The sequence below is a fragment of the Halictus rubicundus genome, chromosome 9 (assembly GCF_050948215.1).
Source record: "Halictus rubicundus isolate RS-2024b chromosome 9, iyHalRubi1_principal, whole genome shotgun sequence".
In the NCBI taxonomy this organism is placed as follows: domain Eukaryota; kingdom Metazoa; phylum Arthropoda; class Insecta; order Hymenoptera; family Halictidae; genus Halictus; species Halictus rubicundus.
In genome coordinates this window covers 8245230-8265173 of record NC_135157.1, presented here as the reverse complement: position 1 = coordinate 8265173, position 19944 = coordinate 8245230, and the positions used below count along the sequence as shown (strand labels likewise).

The window sequence follows — 19944 nt, the reverse complement described above, 5'->3', positions numbered from 1 at the left end:
TCTTGTCCAATTGTCTCGTTCTTCAAGATTCTTCAAAGTTCTTTAAGCCTGTTCTTCGAGGGTCCAACTTTCGCAACAATCTTCCTCGCCTTTCTTGTCCAACAGCCTTGTTTTTTGGTTCTACGGATTGCCCTTTGAGGCTCTGACGATTCTCTCGGGAGTCCAAGGAGGAGAGGGTCTTCAGGGTGTCCCCGGGTCTTCAGGGTCCCCAAGATTCCAAACCGCTGACCTCAGATTCGGCGCAGGGACTTTTTCCTTTTTCGATCTTCGGGTCTCGGGCGACCAACCGGCCACGAACCAGTGGTGGATCGAGGCTTTCGGTTTTGCAGCCGAGTCTGCGAGTTCGTGGATGAAGCAACGGCGGCGACTGAAAGAAGAGGCGATGAAGGACGCCGCCGCTGCGTTCCGGTGCCGTCTCGTCTCGTCTCGTCTCGACGCGGCTGCTCGGCTACTACTGGAGCTCCTCCGCGCCGCTCCACACGCTGTGGACCCTGGAGACCGAGCGTACGCACGTCGTCCGGGAGTATATACGAAAGCTTTTCCTCGCGAGTCTCTCCCTCTCTCTCCCTCTCTCTCTCTCTCTCTCTCTCTCTCTCTCTCTCTCTTTCTCTCTCTCCTTCTTGCTCTCTCTTTACCGTGTTCTACCTCCTCTCTCTCCCTCACTGCACCTCCTCCCGCCATCTTCCTCGGCTATGGTCCCCTGGCGGCTCCGGCTTGTTCACCGGGTTCTACGCCCCCTCCAATCGACCATCGCCATTTTTTTATTTGTTTATACTGGAACACGTGAACTGAGACTGACCAACAGTGCACATTATTTGAATAAGAATGTTTTGACGTAATTACAATGATTCATTTAGGTGTTCGAACCCCCTCCGAATCAGAATTATTGGTTTAAAAGTGGGCCAAACGCGTTCAGTCTTTCTTGGATGGTCTCGTCCCCTTCCTCCATCTGATAGAGATTTTTTTATTTGCATATATTGCAGCACGTGGACTGCTCTTGACCTAGAATGAACATTACTTGAATAAGAGTTTTTTTGGAGTGATTATAGTGACTCGTATGATTGCTCGAATACCCACCGAATCAAAATATTATTAGTGTTAGAAATAACACATTGTTGACTGGTAACGTCAATTGGTGCCTTTCACTTTTCGAACTTTAACTAGTATCAATTAGTGTTGAATTAGTTGATTCGTACAATCAGACTTAGAAAAATTCTATCTTAATTTTTTATCTTAATATTAACATATTATGTTTGTTAACTGTTACATCTGCTGTTAAAGTTCGTCAAGATACGTATTTTATTTAGTTTCAGAGACCGGAAGTTACAAACGCGTTATTCTATTCCGAGACAATTAGATCGTTTTTTGCTCAATTACTTCGCTATTTCATCTCGAGCCAAAGGATTTATTATGATCACGTGCTATCTTGTTTTGAGAGAATTGAATCGTTTTTCCTACCACTGTGCCACTTCATTTCGAGCCAGCGTATACGTCGTGCGATTTTGTGTTTTAACGAACGGCTCCTTGGAACGGTCTCGCAAATAATTTCGATTTTTTACGCCGAACAAACGGCGAATTGAAGTCCGACACGCGTTTGCCGCAGCCTCGAGACTAAACGGTATTCAGTAAACACTGACTCTTTAATAGTAGTTCAAATACGATAAATATTTATGAATATCGTTTCCCGTACTTACAATGCGGCAAGTGTTATTTCAAGCTCCGTCGGACTGTTGTTTTTTTCATCCTTTCGTGGGAACTTACGCAGAACTGCTACGATTTCCTGAAAACAAGATCGAAAAATGTATTCCACGTGTAGTGGAAGGCATATTAATTCTAATTAAATATGGGTCTCATTTTAACCATCTCGATATGCAACCAAAATATTACACTTTCATTTCGGGATATTTTCATCGAAATACAACTTACAATTTCACAATTTCACAATTCGACTTTTCTTTAAAAGAAAAGAGATTTACGTGTTAACATATTCACACAGTGTTGCCAGATGTAGTTAATCAATATCTCAAGTGACAATAATATTCACAGAATGTTAAATCAATTAAAGCCATGACTATCGAGGGAAAATCTTTTCAGTAGGGTAAAGGACCTGATTGCTGTGCCTATATTAGCCATACTTATTTTCAAAGCGTAATGAATATTAAAAAGGAGATATTAAATTTTTTTCATTAAAATCAGTTAATGTTATATATCTCTTTTGTAATATTCACTACGCTTTAAAAATAACTGTGATTAATATAAGCACACACAATTTCACCGTACCTGTCGATGAAGCGTCTTCAGGGAACACTTTTATTTCCTCTTCGACGCAGGATCCTTACCCAAGACAGCTCAAATCCCTTCATCTCGGTGGAAGCCAACGCCTCGCCGGTTGAACGCGAACGGATCTCCGGTAACAAACGCAAATCCTGCGGTGTCAAAATTTGAAGGGCTTCACGTCCTCGGGTGCCATTAACGTGGTCCACAGGCTCTCGTCCCTTGGACCGGCCGGATTCCCGCGGTACGGTCGCACGGAGCAAACCAAGAAGAAGGACACGACAGCAGCAGGCGTGCTCCACGCCAGAACACAGTGTCCTGTGGAACGCGTCGCATCCGACCGACACGTGCAAAAACCACGCAACGGACAGATACAAAGCAGCCAATTGTACGCGTACGGTTTCCTTGGAATTGCCAGCTACAAAAAGACAGTGACCCCCCGAGACCCATGAGACAGCAGCCATGATAGTGTCAAGTAGAAGGACATCGCGCGACGCGCCTGTACGTAGAACCACATCGAGCACTTTCAATTCGTTTTTACCATGCAGCCCGCTAGTGGCCATTTTGGATGCTCCATCATGTCCCGCGAAGACTGTTTAGATGTTTAAAGACGATTCTTTAAAGTTCTATATCAATTCACACGACGTCGTTCTTAAAATTTACAGGAAAAGGTAACAGGAGACCATCCTTCACAAAAGGTCACCGGCCATCTTGTCTGCTTGATAATTTCTTGCGGAGATCGTCAAGATTTATACCGCCGATTTTTCAACTTTTTAAATGAGTTAATATTACGGTGGTACGTCGAATTAATACGTTCTCTTTAAAATGTACATTTAAAGGTAACAGGAGATATGCTCCAGAAAAGTTAATCAAATATTTAAACATTTAAAGAATTGAAGAATGCTGTCGGGTTATTTCCTACTCATTAAAATGATTGATGAAAGAAATAAATGTCTATACCTGTATCTTGAAATTAATATTTACTTTCATCAAAAATCCGCAGTCTATTAAATTTTTTCTGTACCCGAATCAATGCTACAAGGGAATAAAATAAAATTGTTTATACAGAACTATACAGGATTCTAGTGTAAGGCCATATAGTACTTCCGAAGCAAGAGAAACGTCTTTTGTATAAGGAAGCATAAAGTTTAGTGCAATCACAAATGTTTAAAGATGCACAACGTACAAGGACAAGATTTTTCGTGTTGTTTTTCAGAGATCATTTGTCACCAGCGCAGCGGGACGAACCGTGCAGGATGCATCCGTCTAATAAGGCAACAGGCAATTGAGTAAAATCAATACTCGTCCCCGTTGCGCGAGGATATTTGCCGTGTATTCGGTGTACGTTCTTCGTCAACATTCCCTATGAAATCCGAATGGAATGCTACGCGCACAAGCTCGGTTTGCATATGCATTATCTAGATGCTGGTTGCATCTGCGTGGAGTAGAATGCACACGCGTACGCGTGCGAGTTCAACGAGCGCCAGACACCGGCGCCAAACGCTGATCTACACAGGGTACACGTATCTGCCTAACCGTGTACACGTATACCTAACCGATCTGTAATCAAGGGCTCTCCCGCCGGGTACTTGGCAATCAGCGATGACACTGTTACATCGCGCGGATACACGCGGATATAATCGGAGATCTTGTTCGCCGGTAATCGAGCCGATGTTATGATCGATGTTGACGTTCGCACGCCGGATTGCGCGTGTTCACATGGGAATTATGATATTCTATGGCGTAGAATGGGGACAGTACCCGATCAGTTCTGAAAAATTCTGCAGCCTCCAACGAGCATTGTCTCATTGCATTCCGAATTTTTTTAAATGTTCCCGATCACTTCCTAGCATTTTAAAATGTAGTTCAAAAGGCTCGATTGGTGTTAATTTTGGTGATTGTACAGATGGCAATCTTTCATTCCATTTAGACAGTTGTTCGTCAATTTTTTAAATATATTTTCAACGGAATTTTATCTAGATCCATTGATCTTTTCGCCCAATTGCACAGCTTTTAAGTGAAATTATAACGGACCCAGGCCTCGCCATCCAAGTGTTAAACAATCGTGTTGATTCATTATATTAAATATTGCTAAGTTGCCTAACACTGAGAAACATTTAACAGAACATGCAACCATCTAATCTATCATCATGTGATGTTACGTTCAACAGAAATTGTTCGTGGAAGTCGGGCAATCAAAATGGCCACCGATGTTTCAACTAGACCACTGATTTTACACATTTGAACTTTAACAATAGACGTGGGCTCACACTAGGTCCCACTTGAAAGCAGCCATTATGGTCACAATGAGACTCACTTTCTTACATCCCCGCGGTGTGCTTTTTATTTCTACTGCATACACCTCTGTCTTCACGTTTTCCCTCTTTATCACTGTCTTACTCGAATCTCCCTTTACGTTCTTCCTGTTTCTCGCAATTAAAGACACGATTACTTCCACATCGATCTGTGTAAAACGTGGCAAATAAGCGTATACATTGGCGTGCAAAATTAAAGGAGCACAAAACTTCCGCCGAAAACTTGATCTTTAAATTGTTATAACTTTGTAACAAATGATCGTAGAATTATCATTCTGGGCTCTTTTTACAGCGTGAAATCGCTACTTTCAGATTTGGCAGTTTTACCAAGATCTTTCTCTGTCACGTGGGAGAGTGAAAAATCGAAAAAGAAATTTTACAGAAAAGAGTGTTTTCCTTCCTATTTTGTATATTTACTAGACAGCGATTTTTGACAGCGATCTGCGGAAATTGATTTTGATCCAAGCTCGTGCATACGCATACCATTTTTATTGTCTGAAGCCGATCTTGATGACCTTCGATCGATCGACCAATCGCCCGCGTTCATTTACGAGGAGGATCGCTGTTCGAACCGGTCATAAAAAAATTTCCTAGATACCTGGGCGTCTATTCATTGAACGAATTCGAGGGCAGCGCAGGAAGGAGGGAAAAAACACGGGGCCGTTACCTCCATGACCTGTTATCGCATTGTCGGGGCACAGCTGTGCCTTCGCCGGACAATACAGGTGCACTATAGACCGGGAACAAAAGAATGCTTAACGAAAGAGAAAGTATTAACATACTAGGTCGCTTGTTACTGGGTGCGATCGCGATTAGAACGGATGCCTGCGCGCAGGATATCTTTAGGATAACATTTGTCTCTAGCTTGCAGACGGGTTAGGAGAAAATAACATCGAAATACGTGGAATAGTTTTAAAAAATTCAACTTGCCCTCGCTATACTGTATTCTCCGGTGAGACTCGAACCACGTACCTTCAGAAGACACGGACAGTACTGTTTATTGTCATAGCAATTTACGCAGTTCTTCGGACAGAATTTGTATTTTGTTGCGTTTATATTGTTTCCCCTTGTACTAATTTCTTTGCATTTTTGTGTGCAGTGAAATCATTTAAATAAATTGGATAGAATGTATATTTAAGAATGAATTTATTAGATAGTTCGTAACTGTTAACCTGTACAAGTACGTCGTACTTCTTTGCTGTGAAAATATCTTCTGCCTTTTCCCGATTCCAAACTGCTCTCTCAAACGTTACGATCGCGGTCACTCACTCATACACCCCGAGAACAATTGTTATCTTACACCAGACTCGGGAAAATTTCATTTGAAATGAAAATAAGAAATACCTATTCGAAATCATTTATTTGGCACCGTAATTCTTAATACCGTTATTTGGAAATAAAAATAATATTGATTTATTTGAAATATTAGCAATTTTAAATAGCATATTATTTCGATATTTCTTTACGTCAAGTTTGTCAAGATGTACACGACGGTACCCTGAATCTATCATTCTTGCGATACCAAAGAATTATTGTTTTCGCATAGTCATCTGTCATCAAGCCGCTCATTGTGTCCACTTATCTGTTGTTTCTAGCGTTTAGAATACAATTACGCGGGCGCCAGTTGTGCAATTACACAGCCGGAGGGAAAAGATAGAGAAAGAGAAAGAGAAATAGAGAGAGAGGAAAAGACTTGTCTTATCGATTTAAGATACAAATTTCCGTGTCAGCGAAATTAATAGCGGCGATAGAGTTAATCGCACAACACGTGCAGAAACGGAATGGAATCGATGTGACAGGATTTACTGGTTTCCACTAGGCAAAGAACCTAAGCTCGCATAATCGTTGTGTCACCACACCGAGGAGATAACGCAGTCAGAGGGAGATTTTCATCGATGTCATAATCCGTCGCGTAGTTCTTCGATCATAAGGAAGTCGATGAATCGATGATCGGCTGAACGGGATCGAGAGAAGCCTCGACATTCAATTTCGACATCCATTTTGATCTTTTACTGGTTTATTTCAGTTTGTCAGTCCTGAGTTGGATTTTATACTTTTATTAAAGTTATTTTATTAATTTTTAACTAATGTTTGTATTATACTAGATCGTTCGGGTTTGTTTTGTTTTTTTTTTTGACCACCATAGAAAGCTGCAAGAGATCTGCTACATGTGGACACCATTCGCAGAACAGTATCCGACCGATCTTTCCATTGTCGTAGAAGGGGAGATCGCGTGTGCATCGACGCATAATCAATTATGCGGGGGGCCATTTCACCTTCTCTCCTCGCGTAGCCTAGTGAACGCTAGCGATGGGTCGGAGTATCTACACCCTCCATTGTTCATTTGAAAAAGATCTGCAAGTACGCGAAAGCATTTTTCATCCTATTTTATAGACATTATAAATTATCGAAGCTCGCAATCACTTTCTGAATGCTGTGCACTTACATATTACTAGGACTTCAATTAATCATTCATCCTGCTTTGGTGCCGGTGCCGAAGTTGTTCCATAAATAACGTCACAGGTAATAGTCATTTTATCAAAAAGAAAACTCAGAAATATCATTACTACTGTCTTAAGTTATGTTTGAACCTAATTTTATAAAACTGCGATTGCTAGAAGCGATATTAATGAAAAATCGATTTTTTGAACAAAGTACTGTGTTTCGAACTACTGAGTATCGCCAAATAACCCCTTGCACTACTATTAGAAAAACAAGAAATTTATTATATTTATTTATTGTATATTTTCTCCAAAGGCTATAATATCGACTACAACGAAATAGAATTTTAAAGGAAATTAATAACATATTTATTAGACGGTGTTCAGACCCTTCATCACGAGTCTGACTCATTGTAGGGCAAGGGGTTAATATTATTCTGATGTAAATAATAAACGTGTCAGATAATGATACTGAGTTAGCCTGCAATAGTTTATGCAAATTTTTCATAGATAAATTTTTAAAAACTGCTGTTCCAAGAACTGCTTCAACTGCTTTTACCGAGTCTCGGTAAATTAACAATATCCAGTTTTATTACATTTTCTCTTTTGTAGTATTCAGAAGCTTCTTTCTGCTATAGATGCAAGCTTCTCAGCCTATTAATAACTTCCTTGCCAAAGGAATTTGTCAGGAAAGTTAATTAGCACATCCTACTTTGATCCCATCGCTAGCGAAACTCGGGCTTTTCTCTCATGATTCTGTATCCCTTCTGTTAACGCTGATTTTCTCTCTCTCTCTCTCTCTCTCTCTCTCTTTCTCCCATTCTCCCACTTTCTATGTTTCTCCCTTCCCCCTTTCAACCGGCAAATCTATCCTCCTACCTCGTCCTCTTTCCGCGATCCATATGGATCCATCGCGAGAGATTCCTCTCGCTGACGATGCAACGATAATCGACGCTGACCTACATCATGCCACCATGATATCGTCATGGCACCGTGATCGATCACTAGAAACGTTTTTCCTATTTTTCTCTCTTTTTTTCGAACTGCTCCTTAGGACGACGTCAGTCCAGTTTTTTTTCGAAATCTATCGATAGGTCGATCTTTATTTCCGAGAACGTTCGTCAAGCCCCGAAGGCGTGTACTTTCACGACGGGGAGCCTCGAGCGGAGTAAATTTATTAATTTACGCGCGTTTTTTTAATGGGAAACTAACGGCCACGGGGCTGGGCATCCAGTGGTTAATAGTTTCTATGAGAATTGAATTTTTATAGCGATTTATTGTTATTTACCTGCGCGGCGAGGCGCATTCTTTCGACGCGACGCCGTTGCGTCTATATTCTATTGCTAGAATACGCATTTATGACAAAAATGGATTGTTCAAATACACATTAGAAGAATTGAACAGTGTCGCTATATTATTTCCGACTTATTAAAACTATTAAAAGAGGGAATACATATTCATTTAACTCCTGCGTCTTACAATTAACTTGTTCAATTTTTATTTTATTTTTTAATTACGTTTAGGTTTATAATATAGTGTGATTAATCCATTGCTGTACGATTTGTTGACCATTGATAATTTCTTAAAAAATAATGTACATTTTGTGTATATCTAGCTACTATATATTTATAACAGAAGAATAGAATCTCTAGCACAAAGTGGGTGATGAAATTATTAAAGCAATAGCAGGTGAAATTTATTTTTTAACCGTGTGATGAGTACACTGCGAATTTACATGCAAAATACAAATATTCCAAGTAGAGTGTAGAGATCTTCTTCCAATAATTTTAATAAATTGGATAATATCACTATATTCTTAAATTCTACTCAGGTTTATAGTTTCATTTCTCACTAACACAATTTTATCATACATTTTGTTTTAAGCGTTTGTAATTTTCAAACATCAATACTTCATGCCAGATAAAAATTTAGTATAGCCAGATTTCCATTTCAAAATTAATTGCAACTAACTTTTAGTAAATTCTAGTAAATACAGTCCGATTTGAAAATAATAATGATGCACAAACGGAAGGTTTGCCACGTTCATTCGACTAATGTATTTATCAGTTCGCGTAATCGTCTCCTTTTTCCCCGGCGACCGAGCGTGATCGATTAACGAATTTAGCAATTTTTCAAGCTACCAGCCAGAAGAAGTAATTAGCGCTGTCATTGATAGGATAACTGCAATTTCACGGTGTTAATCCGACCATCTCTCGCAGCTGCGGCCGAACGAAGAAGCGTCGGCGCGTCAAATGAGGGAAACGAAACGGTTTTTATCGGGAGTCAACATAATTTATCAATTCAACGCGATCGCTGTTTACCAGCTCGGCTATTGTCTCGCGCGTTGCACAAGCATAACACACCGTGTCCGCTGTGCGCAAACGAGAAACAGATTTGTGATTTGCCTTTCACGCGGACTCATCGACCCGTTTCGAACCGGGTGCATAAACGAACGAAAGAATTCGATTGGTATTACTTTGCAATTGACACCCGCACTTCGACTCGAGAGTTTTACTCGAGAGAGGGAGAGAGAACGGCGACACTCTTTGTTACCTTACTCGATTGATTTACCGTTTCTTGTATTTCGCCGTGTTTGTCACCTCGGGACCGTTGTCGTGAGTCTCCAAGGATTAGATTGCAGGTTTCTGTGCAACGTTTTCCGAGTCCAGTATGTCGACAACGATATTTATTGTTACTATTACGTGATTTATACATGCGTAAAAAATTTTAAATTACTCTTGTATGCACAGAAAAATAAAGATCTCTACGTAAAATAAAAATTGTCCAAGTCTGTTGCACGAAATAGAAGTTAAATAATTCATTTCCTTTTTCAATCATTTCAATCAGTCAAGAATGATATGGTAACATCGTTCAATTCTTCTAATGGTTTTACAACTTTGTATTTGACCAATTCATTTTTGCCGTAAATGCATAAAAACTGCCTTCATTAATTTTAGTAAGGTCAGGATAATGTAACAGTATTCTTGAATTTTCTAAATGTCTACTCAGTTTTCTATTACACGCATTAATTTTTGTCATAAAGTCCGCAGTCTGTCGATATGGTTTTATTTTGTGTAGTGTTACTCATTTTTCAAAATGTATTATATACATCAGGAGATGTTATATAGCGTTATAAAGAGATGATTTAGAAAAAAAAAACAAGAGATGAAAGGAAACGGCATACCATTTGAGGGTTAAACATAAAATAGAAATTGATTAAAACGGAATGCAACGGAAGTATTACTGTAGGTAGTACGAGGTATTGATGCCAACAGGAATTCCACGGCCACTAAAGGCGAAGGTGGAAAAAGGAGAGAGATAGCGGGATTTAAATCCGGAAATGAAATGAGCAAGAGGAAGTTGCTAGGAAGCGGAGGAAGGAAGAATCTGCAGAGGGGGAGAGCGGATGAAAGGGGGATGCCAGGGAAAACGTATTAACGATAAGAAAAATAATTGTCCACGGAGCGTACAACGGAACAAAGTATATTGCTAATAGAAAAGAAAAGATAAGACCAGAGTGCAAAAGATATAAATTACATTCGCGTGTCGCGGGTGTGAAAAAGGCTAATCGCGATCGCAGATCCTCGTTGCAAAATGAAAATAAAAACGTTCCTTCGTCTGCGCAATTTTTCGTTTCTCCTGCAGTTTGTCTGGAGCAATTCGAACCGTTTAGTTGGTTGACGCGGTCGAATCGCGTAATTAGTCGGCAAACTGAATTTTTCCTCTTGTTCACTCTGACATTGAGTCTGATCAAAGAGGATGAGACTGGCCGGACGAGTGCAAGCCCCATGTGCGCGCCATATACGTCGCGAACGGAAAAAAGAGGCCTCGTATGTCGGATGAAGGTCGTCGTCGGATGTACAAAATTAATCATCTTGAGGGAGAGAGTAGCACGTTGACGGAGTCACACGATGTTTTCAAATGTAAACTAACATTTTTGTCGCGCGCGATGACTTATCCGAGGGTGAATCATAAAGATCGTTCGTGACCTGCGCGTTTTCTACGCTTCTTGCGACTGTACCGTGGATGTTCACAGTTTCAGACTTCATTCGGTTCATTCAACACTTTGGACACTACATACACACACCATCCGTGGGCAAACTGGGTCGTTTATGTCCGCAGCGAAACTTCACTCTTCAATTTCTTTCCTTCTAACATTTATATTTTCCCATTAATGCTTTAAACATATTTGATATTTTAAAATGGGGACTTCAAGATGTATTCCAGAATTTGTTTAGATTTCTTGAAAGTCTAGAACGATCCAGGTGACCAATGGAAGGTGCAGAAAATATGTTTACCCACGGAGGATCAAAAATATTTGGGACATGTTTGTGCTGTATAAGTAATTACGATCAAAGCTTTCTTCCCGTCAAAAGTTTCCACGGACAATTATTTAGTATCCGGTTTTCAAAGTTTATAATCGGAGATAAAGTGTATTATATTATATATTTATTGTTAATTCCAGCTTCAAGGCCAAGAAATTTTTTTTTTTTTCAAGGCCAAAGAAACTTTTTACACACATACAACGATCATGTATGTTACTATACATACACAGTTGTATATTTCCCTGCAACCACAGACTTTATTTCCAGGTTCACCGCGAAAAAGATTCGTTGAAACCGTTGACCCCATCGCGGTGACCTGGCACCGTAAGTATATTAAGATGCAGAATAACATTTCCTTGGTGTACTTTTCAAAGACTGGAATTGAAGATTATTTCCTTTACGAACGACTTTAATACGCTATGCTAGTGAAACCGACTACAATGTCCTCTAAAGAAGAAATAAGCAAAAAATCCGCTGCATAGTGATGCCGTCTGTTTATATGAAATTATCGGAGTAGAATTAAGTACACAAATAAAATTTCAATGCACAGTACATATCAGACAGCACAGAAACAACTATACTAATTAATATTGGACTGTAACGAAAAAATAACCGAAAATATTATTTCTATTTTACGTATTACATTTCCTCGATTCTTATTTCATACAAACGCATAAATACTCGCTGTCTAACGACGCCGTCCGATTGTGTGAAATTATTGGAATAGAATTACGTGTACAACCAAGGTTTTAATGTTCATTGTGCATCGATATAGAATTTCCAGGAAACGAGAATCTAATCGCGGATCTGATTCGAACCGGGGTCAACGAATGTATGGTTTTCGCGTACGAGAACGTCCGTGTGTACACGCGATTCACTTCTGCCGCTCATGTATCTCTGATCACGATTTAATCCATGAAACCCGTCGCTATTAATAGAACCCCAAGAGATCCAGACGTCGCGAGCACGGAGCATCCCATTAATTCTCGAAGAATACCATAAGCCTTGTTTTACGCTCGCAAGGTAGGAATGGGATTACTGGCAACGCTAGACAAGCCGGTTTTCCTCCCGCAACGTTTAGTCATTCCCATTGAAACCCGAGGTTGGATTCGACGTCTGAATCGGAACAATGGAATAATAGAGGTATTCTGTTTACATTTCGGAGCCCAAGTTTTGATTTGCTCAGAATCCCGAAGCTGTCTCGACGACTCTCGAGAACAACTTTTTTTTTTCGAAACGGACAAAGCTGCTTTTACTTCCGTAGGACAGTCACGCTAAAATTAAATGTACGTGCGCGTCGATGTCCCTGCAGTTGGATCGAGGCTAAACTGAAATTTACACAAAATACTCGCCCATATTTGCCGTTACGGTTCCTTCAATCTATTTTAAAATAGGATTCCAATTTATTTCAAATAATGCTATAAAATGGGAAAAAGAATTAAATAAGCAAGTAAGGCCTAATGCAAGTAAATCAGGCTCAAAGACTTTAACTCATTTTAGCCAACCGTACTTGTTAAGGAGTTATTAACGAAATACACGGATTAAACAGCGTTGGTGTTGCGTCGCGGTGATACAGTGAACAAGAGGGGGAGCAGAAATTGATTTATAATAATTAGAACTCACCTTTTCACGAAATGTGTGTTACTGGACCACTCGGAGACGAACTGCACAGCTGACTACAGGTATACGGCGATGCCGAAAACTAAGGGGCGTACGGTCAGATCAACGAACCTGACTTTCACTTTGACTTTCTTATCAATGATTTAATCGTATGTTTATTTCATACAGAGGACGGGAAATTTTTCAACACTCACGATCACTGTTCCCATTTACCAACACATAGCTATGTGTATGTACTAATAACAATTTCAATATCACTTGCATTAGAGCACAAATCACAACAATTAATTAATGTAATCACTAGACTGCGAATTTCATGCATTTGTAGGAAAAATGAGTAGTTGTACTTTAAAACAGTAGAGAGTAAAATAATTTAAAAACACCAACACCATATTATACACCAACATCTTGTTATTTTCAGCTTGTCAATCCAATTATTTTGCACAATAATCCGGAGTCTATTGATTAGTTTAAATATGATTATTAGAAACACACATATTAACAACCGTGAGCTTTGAACTGATATAAGTCTTTAGAGATGTTCTCTCTACCGCGATTCGAACAACACTGACCTTACAGAAGATTTTTCTGAAAAGTTTAGGAAGGGCATCACGCATGTGGAAAAAGCACGCCGTAACACGCCTACAAAAACTACGGCATGGTCGGACCAAAAAAAAAGGGTTCGAGAGGGACCGCTGTATGACTAGAATTTATGGCAATCATATTTTTCACCAAATTCTGCTGACAGAATTTGATTACCCTGTTTTTTCTCGGCGTCTGACCTGCCTAGTATAATCTGACCCTTACCCATCAACCAGATCCAGTTCATTCAGAAAAAATATGCTGACGTACATGACGCTAATTAGAAGGTACAGACACAGTACTATAGAAATAGTGCTGTAATTGGTCAAAGAGCGAATACAAACGAAGTCCTTAACACGTTGACTGCCACGTCACCCATATGTGAGTGACGGAATTATTTGTGCAGGTTTTAAAATGAATTTTTACGTTGATATATTCATTGTACCAAATTTTATTAGGATCTGTAACATACAAGAAAGTTGGAGGACTACTCAGTATCATACATTTAATTTTTTTGAATTTTTATTTCATTAAATAACTTACATTGATTTTGTGGAATTTTTGGGGTTTCTAGTTCGGCGTTCAAAGTGTTAATTATATCTGTTACGAAAATTCCATAAAATTCTAACCGTATAACATTCAGGTCTAAATGGATTGCATGAATATAACAAATCGCAATTTATTCTAGCCAAGTTTGAAACGAAGATTATAAAATGTTGCATTGTGTAAACCTCTGAAAACGTTGTTTCACGACAAACAAAACTGCGCAATGCAATTACGTTTCGATGACAACAAAGGATCGTTAAGAGAATCATACGGAGGCTATGGGCGATAAACGGCAGTCAGGATTTCGCAAGATGGCCGTAACGAATGCATAAAGCTCGGCAACGGGGTGTCAACGCACGTGTCAACTGCGCAAGTAAGACGGGAAGAACTATGCCCGAGGAGAGATGGCGATGAGTCGTTGCAACGTTCGCGCTTAATCTGTACGTGTCCTTGTAACAAAGAGTCTCGGTCAGATTTTTGTAAACGAAAGATGACGGCGCCTCACCGAACCGCGGCCGATGATGCGAGCGTCTGCGATTTTAAATGACGGGCGGGTGCGCGTCAATCCGCCGACAACAACGACCGTTGGTTGGTCGAAATGTAAACACGAGGGCCGCACAATGGGAACGCGTTTCGGAAATGCTAAATTTAGGCTTCCTGCGGCGAAGGTAAATCGAACAAGGTTAATGGCTTCCTCTGCGGACGATGCAATCATGATGGAAACCGTGGCGGGAATAGAACAGCTACTCGCGTCGATCGTCGATCAAGTGTGATCGGACGCGAGCGAAGGATCGCATGCGATTTAATTGATCCCGATATCCTCTGCCACTCGAGTCGCGGCAAATCATTTGGTCGGCCTCTTTGTTCTATTTAGGCGTCTGAACCCTGCCATTGGGCCAAGGACTTCTTCTCCGATCCTGTTAGCTTGGTGGCTAATTAATCGTCGATTGACGTTCCGATCGCTGCCGTTCGTGCACCTGTTGCACTTTGATATTTCAAAATAAAAATTATCTACATTAATTGTCAGCTGTTTATATTACAATCTACAGCTTCTTTCAATGATTTTAATAAATTGCAAAGAATTGTAACAATATTCTTCATTTCTTCTAATGTGTCAATCATGGAGCACTTAATTCTTGTACTAAAGAAATCATTCGATAAAACACTGCAACTTGCTATGATTAATGAAGCCTAATCAATTTTTGATGTTGTTTGCTTTACATTATCAGCGTTGAGCGTCTGCCGGTTACGAGGCGCGCATTATAATAGAAACAAGCCAATTATTAATCGCGACAACATCTATCCTCGTTTCGGGTGTGGATCAGGACAATTTACCGTGACCGTTTCAGAGGCTCGTCCTACAAAGGACACGCTAAGTGTCATTTACGTAACGATCATTCGACGTCTATCATTATTCCGTCGGCGGCGCGGCGTTCGTATTGCATGGGTTTGCCGCGGAAGTTGATGGAACTACGCAGAAGACACGATGATGGGTTTCACGCCACTGATCACTCTGTTGTGCAAAGTACGTTCGAGAAACCAATTATTACAATTCCACAAATTCTAATTATAACTCTACAGATTGTCTCATTAAATTATGAATAATTCTAATCATTTTTTAACGAAAACCTTTTTCATATCTAGAAAGTTGGCAGAAAAAGAAAAGCAAATGCATGTATCGCATGATACAGCATATATCTATAAATTGAACAAGCAAAGTTTGCTCTAAAATAAATCACTCTACAGAGAAAACCTTTTCCCGTGTTTAAAAAAACCGAGAAAAAGAAAATGAAACTGGGAGAACATAGTTTGGACGATGTTAATTTACAAAAGTGAGATTTGTAGTTTAAAAAATAACAGACTTTTTGGCTAAACCAACACGGTAAAAACGAACGTAATTTCCTCGCAGCACAAAAGTCGCCAGCGTGAAACGACGCTAACTAAATGTTAATATACGCCGAATCGTTCAGATTTACGAGTTTCAGCAAGGAAGAATGCGGCAGCCTCTACCACGAGGCTTTGTCGTTTATCGAGGCATTTATTGATCCGTTAATGATAGTTTATGGTCCACGTTTCCTCGGTAAGAAAGCAATTTTAATCGCGTTCCGCGCGACTTTACGACCACTGCTAAACGATTTGTTTATGATATACGCACAAGAATGACTAAACTGTAAAGTTAAAGTCGTTCTCTGAACCAACTTATCAGAAAAGACATTCACTTTCACAGGAATTCCGTGCTTAGACAGTATTGGTAATAATTATCTAATGTACACCACTCATCCTCACTGTCATTTAACTATTATTTCAATTAACAACCTAGCACTCTTGTGTACCAATCTGCAACAATTGGAATTAAAGAAAAATATAAACGCGTTCACCGTACTTGAAAATAATCCCAATTTTCATAATCAATAGAACGTATGAATTGAAAATGTGCATAAAAATTAAATTCTGACGAAGTTTCTTAAAATGAGACCATAAAAATTGCCTGAAAATGCACGGAGTAGGGAATTTTGTAAAATTTGATAAAATCTAAACGAAGCACAAGAATTCAGTATTCTGTACTAATACGTTGAGAGATGCGAAATTCCACAAGACCATAAGAACATGGTCAATATCGGTGACACAATGTTCACTCAAGATACAGCATGAACCGTTTGCCGTATAATAACGAGTCAGACTCGTGACGAAGACTTTAAACAAAATCTACCAAATATGAATGCTATGTCTTTATTTTAGGACGAAATAAAGTTTAATTCTTTTGTGACTAACATTAAAGTAAATGTAGACGTACAAATGAATATTTTCGTTCGTTTCCTGTGAAATGATTAAAGCTCTAATCAGCGTAGCCATAAAGAAAATCGCACAGCAAGGGGTTAACAGAATGAATGCGTTCGTTTCAGTTTCTGAGCCTCTTGGGTGGTCGAGTGTTGTCCTCCGAGTCGTAGCGATCCATCGTCGGATTGCCGATTTTCGATCGCGACGAGTCGGTCCGATCCCACGCGAGGATGCCCCCGTGCTAAATGTGCTGTGGCAAATCAGTGCTGCCTAAATATTGAGTCACTGGCTATTTCTGTAGCCGTTGTCCGCGCCTAGGCTCGCTGAAACTCGTTCGCGCGAGAGATTTCGCGGCCTGTAGCCGATGGACACGGCCGATTTGTCGCCACGAAGAACGCGGCAGTTAACGAGTTGGACAACAAGAATGCGCAACGAAAAGAATGGCCACGTAACGAAGACAGAGGTCGGTCGGCTTTAAGCTCCTTTGCTTGATTGATATCTTCGATCTCCCCCGTCATCTTACGCGAGAACCTCTATCAGATCCCGAAGAAAGTTCTGTCGTTTTGTTCGATTTTTAGTGAACTACTAACCGCAAAATTGACGGGACCGAGCAAAAGATGAGAAATTAACCATCAATTTTTTTAACTGAATTTTTATGTTTATCCGTTTATTTTTAACTCGGAGGCAATGCTTATTAATTCTTGGTTAAGGTAATTTTTAATCTTGAGAAAGAAAAACGAGTCACTGATTTTTCTAACATTTTCCAGAGTCAATATTGACCCTTGGACGGCGGAATCTGGTATAGTTGTAAGAATGGTCCGCAGCCCGAAAGTTAATTAAAAAATTTGAAAAATCAATTGCCCCTTTTCGGGGTTTGTCATCCTACGTTCCATACAAGGGAATTAAGAATAGATGATTTTTAAGTATTTATCGGATATCTGAAGGGTGTCTAATGGCGCCGCCTGCGCCAAGACAGATTCTTGGCAGCGAGTGCCTAAATGCTGCTATTTTGCCGCATTCATCACTTCCAGGAAACGACTGATCGATGGACTGGTCCTGATCCAACTTTGTCTTTCGGGCTGCAGATCGCATGCTCGTTCTTTAATGACAGATGTTAAAATACAGATAGCGGCGCGACCGCTGTCCGCCCGGTTTAGAATTTCGTGCGTTCTCCTTGTTGTCGGTGAAACGAGATCAAACGGCGGATCATAGTTATTTCGAAAGTGGTTCGCTGCTTTGAGGATAAGTTTTCGTCCACGAATTCCATTGTAAATTTGATTGTCAACGATTAACTCGGGAGATTTATTTAAATTGTAAGTGAAACGTTCAACACGCACGGTGACAGAGGATATAAAGATCTATTGGAAATAAAACGTTCGCGGAACGAAATTCAGAAGCGTTCACGAGGAAGCCGACCGATGATTTGTAATTCAAGCCGAACGGTTCTGCTCTACGGGCCAGAAAGCCAGCACAGGAAAATAGTAATTTGGATTACGGGTAACCAAATTTATACCCGCCTATGTTCCCGCCGCGCTTGTCGCGGTTCGATTAAATTCCGTGGAAGATTTATTGTATGTAAATGCGGACAGGTAATAAAACCACGATCAATCTACCCGGCGCAGCAATCGACAGAACTCGCCTGACAGGTTGCGGGACACTAATAACCAGTTCAAGGAATGCCGCGAATCATTTGCATAATTTTGACTTCAATTTGACCGCCTTCTGACGGCCACGGTATTATGTTGCATTTGGATTCGACCAATTTAAGCCATGACCGCGATTTTCGCTCGTCTGGTAATCCTTTCAAAATGGCCCTTCATTCGACGAATTAAGCAATAATTTTCTGTTTGTATTTACTCGGCAGAGTAAATAACATATTATTATTGTTATTAGTAAATAACATGCCCAGAAAGACGTGGCACTCAAAGAAAACACGTTTCAAGAGAAAGATATAACTTTCAACAGACCAATACAGCAAAGTGAGAGCAAACTTTGAAAGATGTTGTCATATCATTGTCGTCATTTTCAATTCAGCGACTGAAGAGGCATGGAGAGATGGCGAAATAATTAGTATACAATGTGTTGTACAGTAAATCATGAGCATACAGGACACGATAAAGGTGACGTAGCAGTCGTGGGAGACAATGTCGACGACTCCGTGCCCGTGGGACGCGTTACAGGCGACTCCAGAGCTTCGGAACATGATACAAATGACTTTGGGGCCGTAAAACATGATACAAGTGATTGCAGACTTGCGAGATATAATAGAGACGACCACTCGCACTCGTGGGATTCAATATAGGTGAGGTCAGACCTAGGGGACCGAATATAGACGACGCAAGACCCAATGTACACGAAGTCGGACCCACGAGACCGTACGTAGACTATGCGAGACCAAATACAGACAAGGTCAAACCCGTGGGACCGGATACAAGTAGCTTTTTACTAACGACACCCAGAGGTCTTACCTAATCCAGCCTAAATCCAACCTAAACCAGAAGTCAAAGATGTTGAAACCTCGAGTATTCTTCTAAACACTTGAGAGACCTCAAAAGTCGGATCCTATAAGGTGAGGACCAAAATTGGTCAACATCGAAGGCCATAATAATAGCAAACGAGTCCACGATGTGGTATGCAAGACACTAGACGTAGATTGATCGGTAATTTTAGAGATACAAAAGGCCGGAGTCATATTTATGGCAATGCTACTATACGAAGGCCAGTAAAGTATAAATATTTTTCATCGGTTAACTAAAACGATCATTGTTGCAAGTTTCTAGTTAATTCTCGTATTCATTCATTTCTTTCAGTATTAACCGTAAATCTCAGCTTTTAAATGGTCTCCATTGAGATCTCAAGGATCTCGGGTGATCTATAGGATCCCAAGGATCTCAATTTATCTCTGTCGTGTCCTAGAATTTTAGTATTCATGTATAGAGATCTAACGAATCTACTATTGCATGTATCAGTTTCCTTGAATTTGAAACTATAGTTATTCCGTCTGATAAATCAGATTTCTGCTGATCTGGATTTTCATGAATCACAGGTATTTAATAAGAGTGG

General features: G+C 40.1%; 2 protein-coding genes across 2 annotated transcripts in view; one reads left to right on the top strand and one right to left on the bottom strand.

The window, feature by feature from the left end:
- Mvd (mevalonate diphosphate decarboxylase) overlaps positions 1 to 19944 on the top strand; it is a 106740-nt gene that overhangs the window by 23058 nt on the left and 63738 nt on the right. The window lies entirely within an intron of this gene.
- LOC143357436 (uncharacterized) lies at positions 138 to 1785 on the bottom strand. Its single transcript, XM_076793940.1, has 2 exons — positions 1078 to 1785; positions 138 to 1002 (listed from the first exon to the last, which is right to left on the bottom strand). Exon 2 carries the CDS (start codon positions 679 to 681, stop codon positions 181 to 183), a length of 501 nt encoding a protein of 166 aa, XP_076650055.1. The 5' UTR covers positions 682 to 1002; positions 1078 to 1785; the 3' UTR covers positions 138 to 180.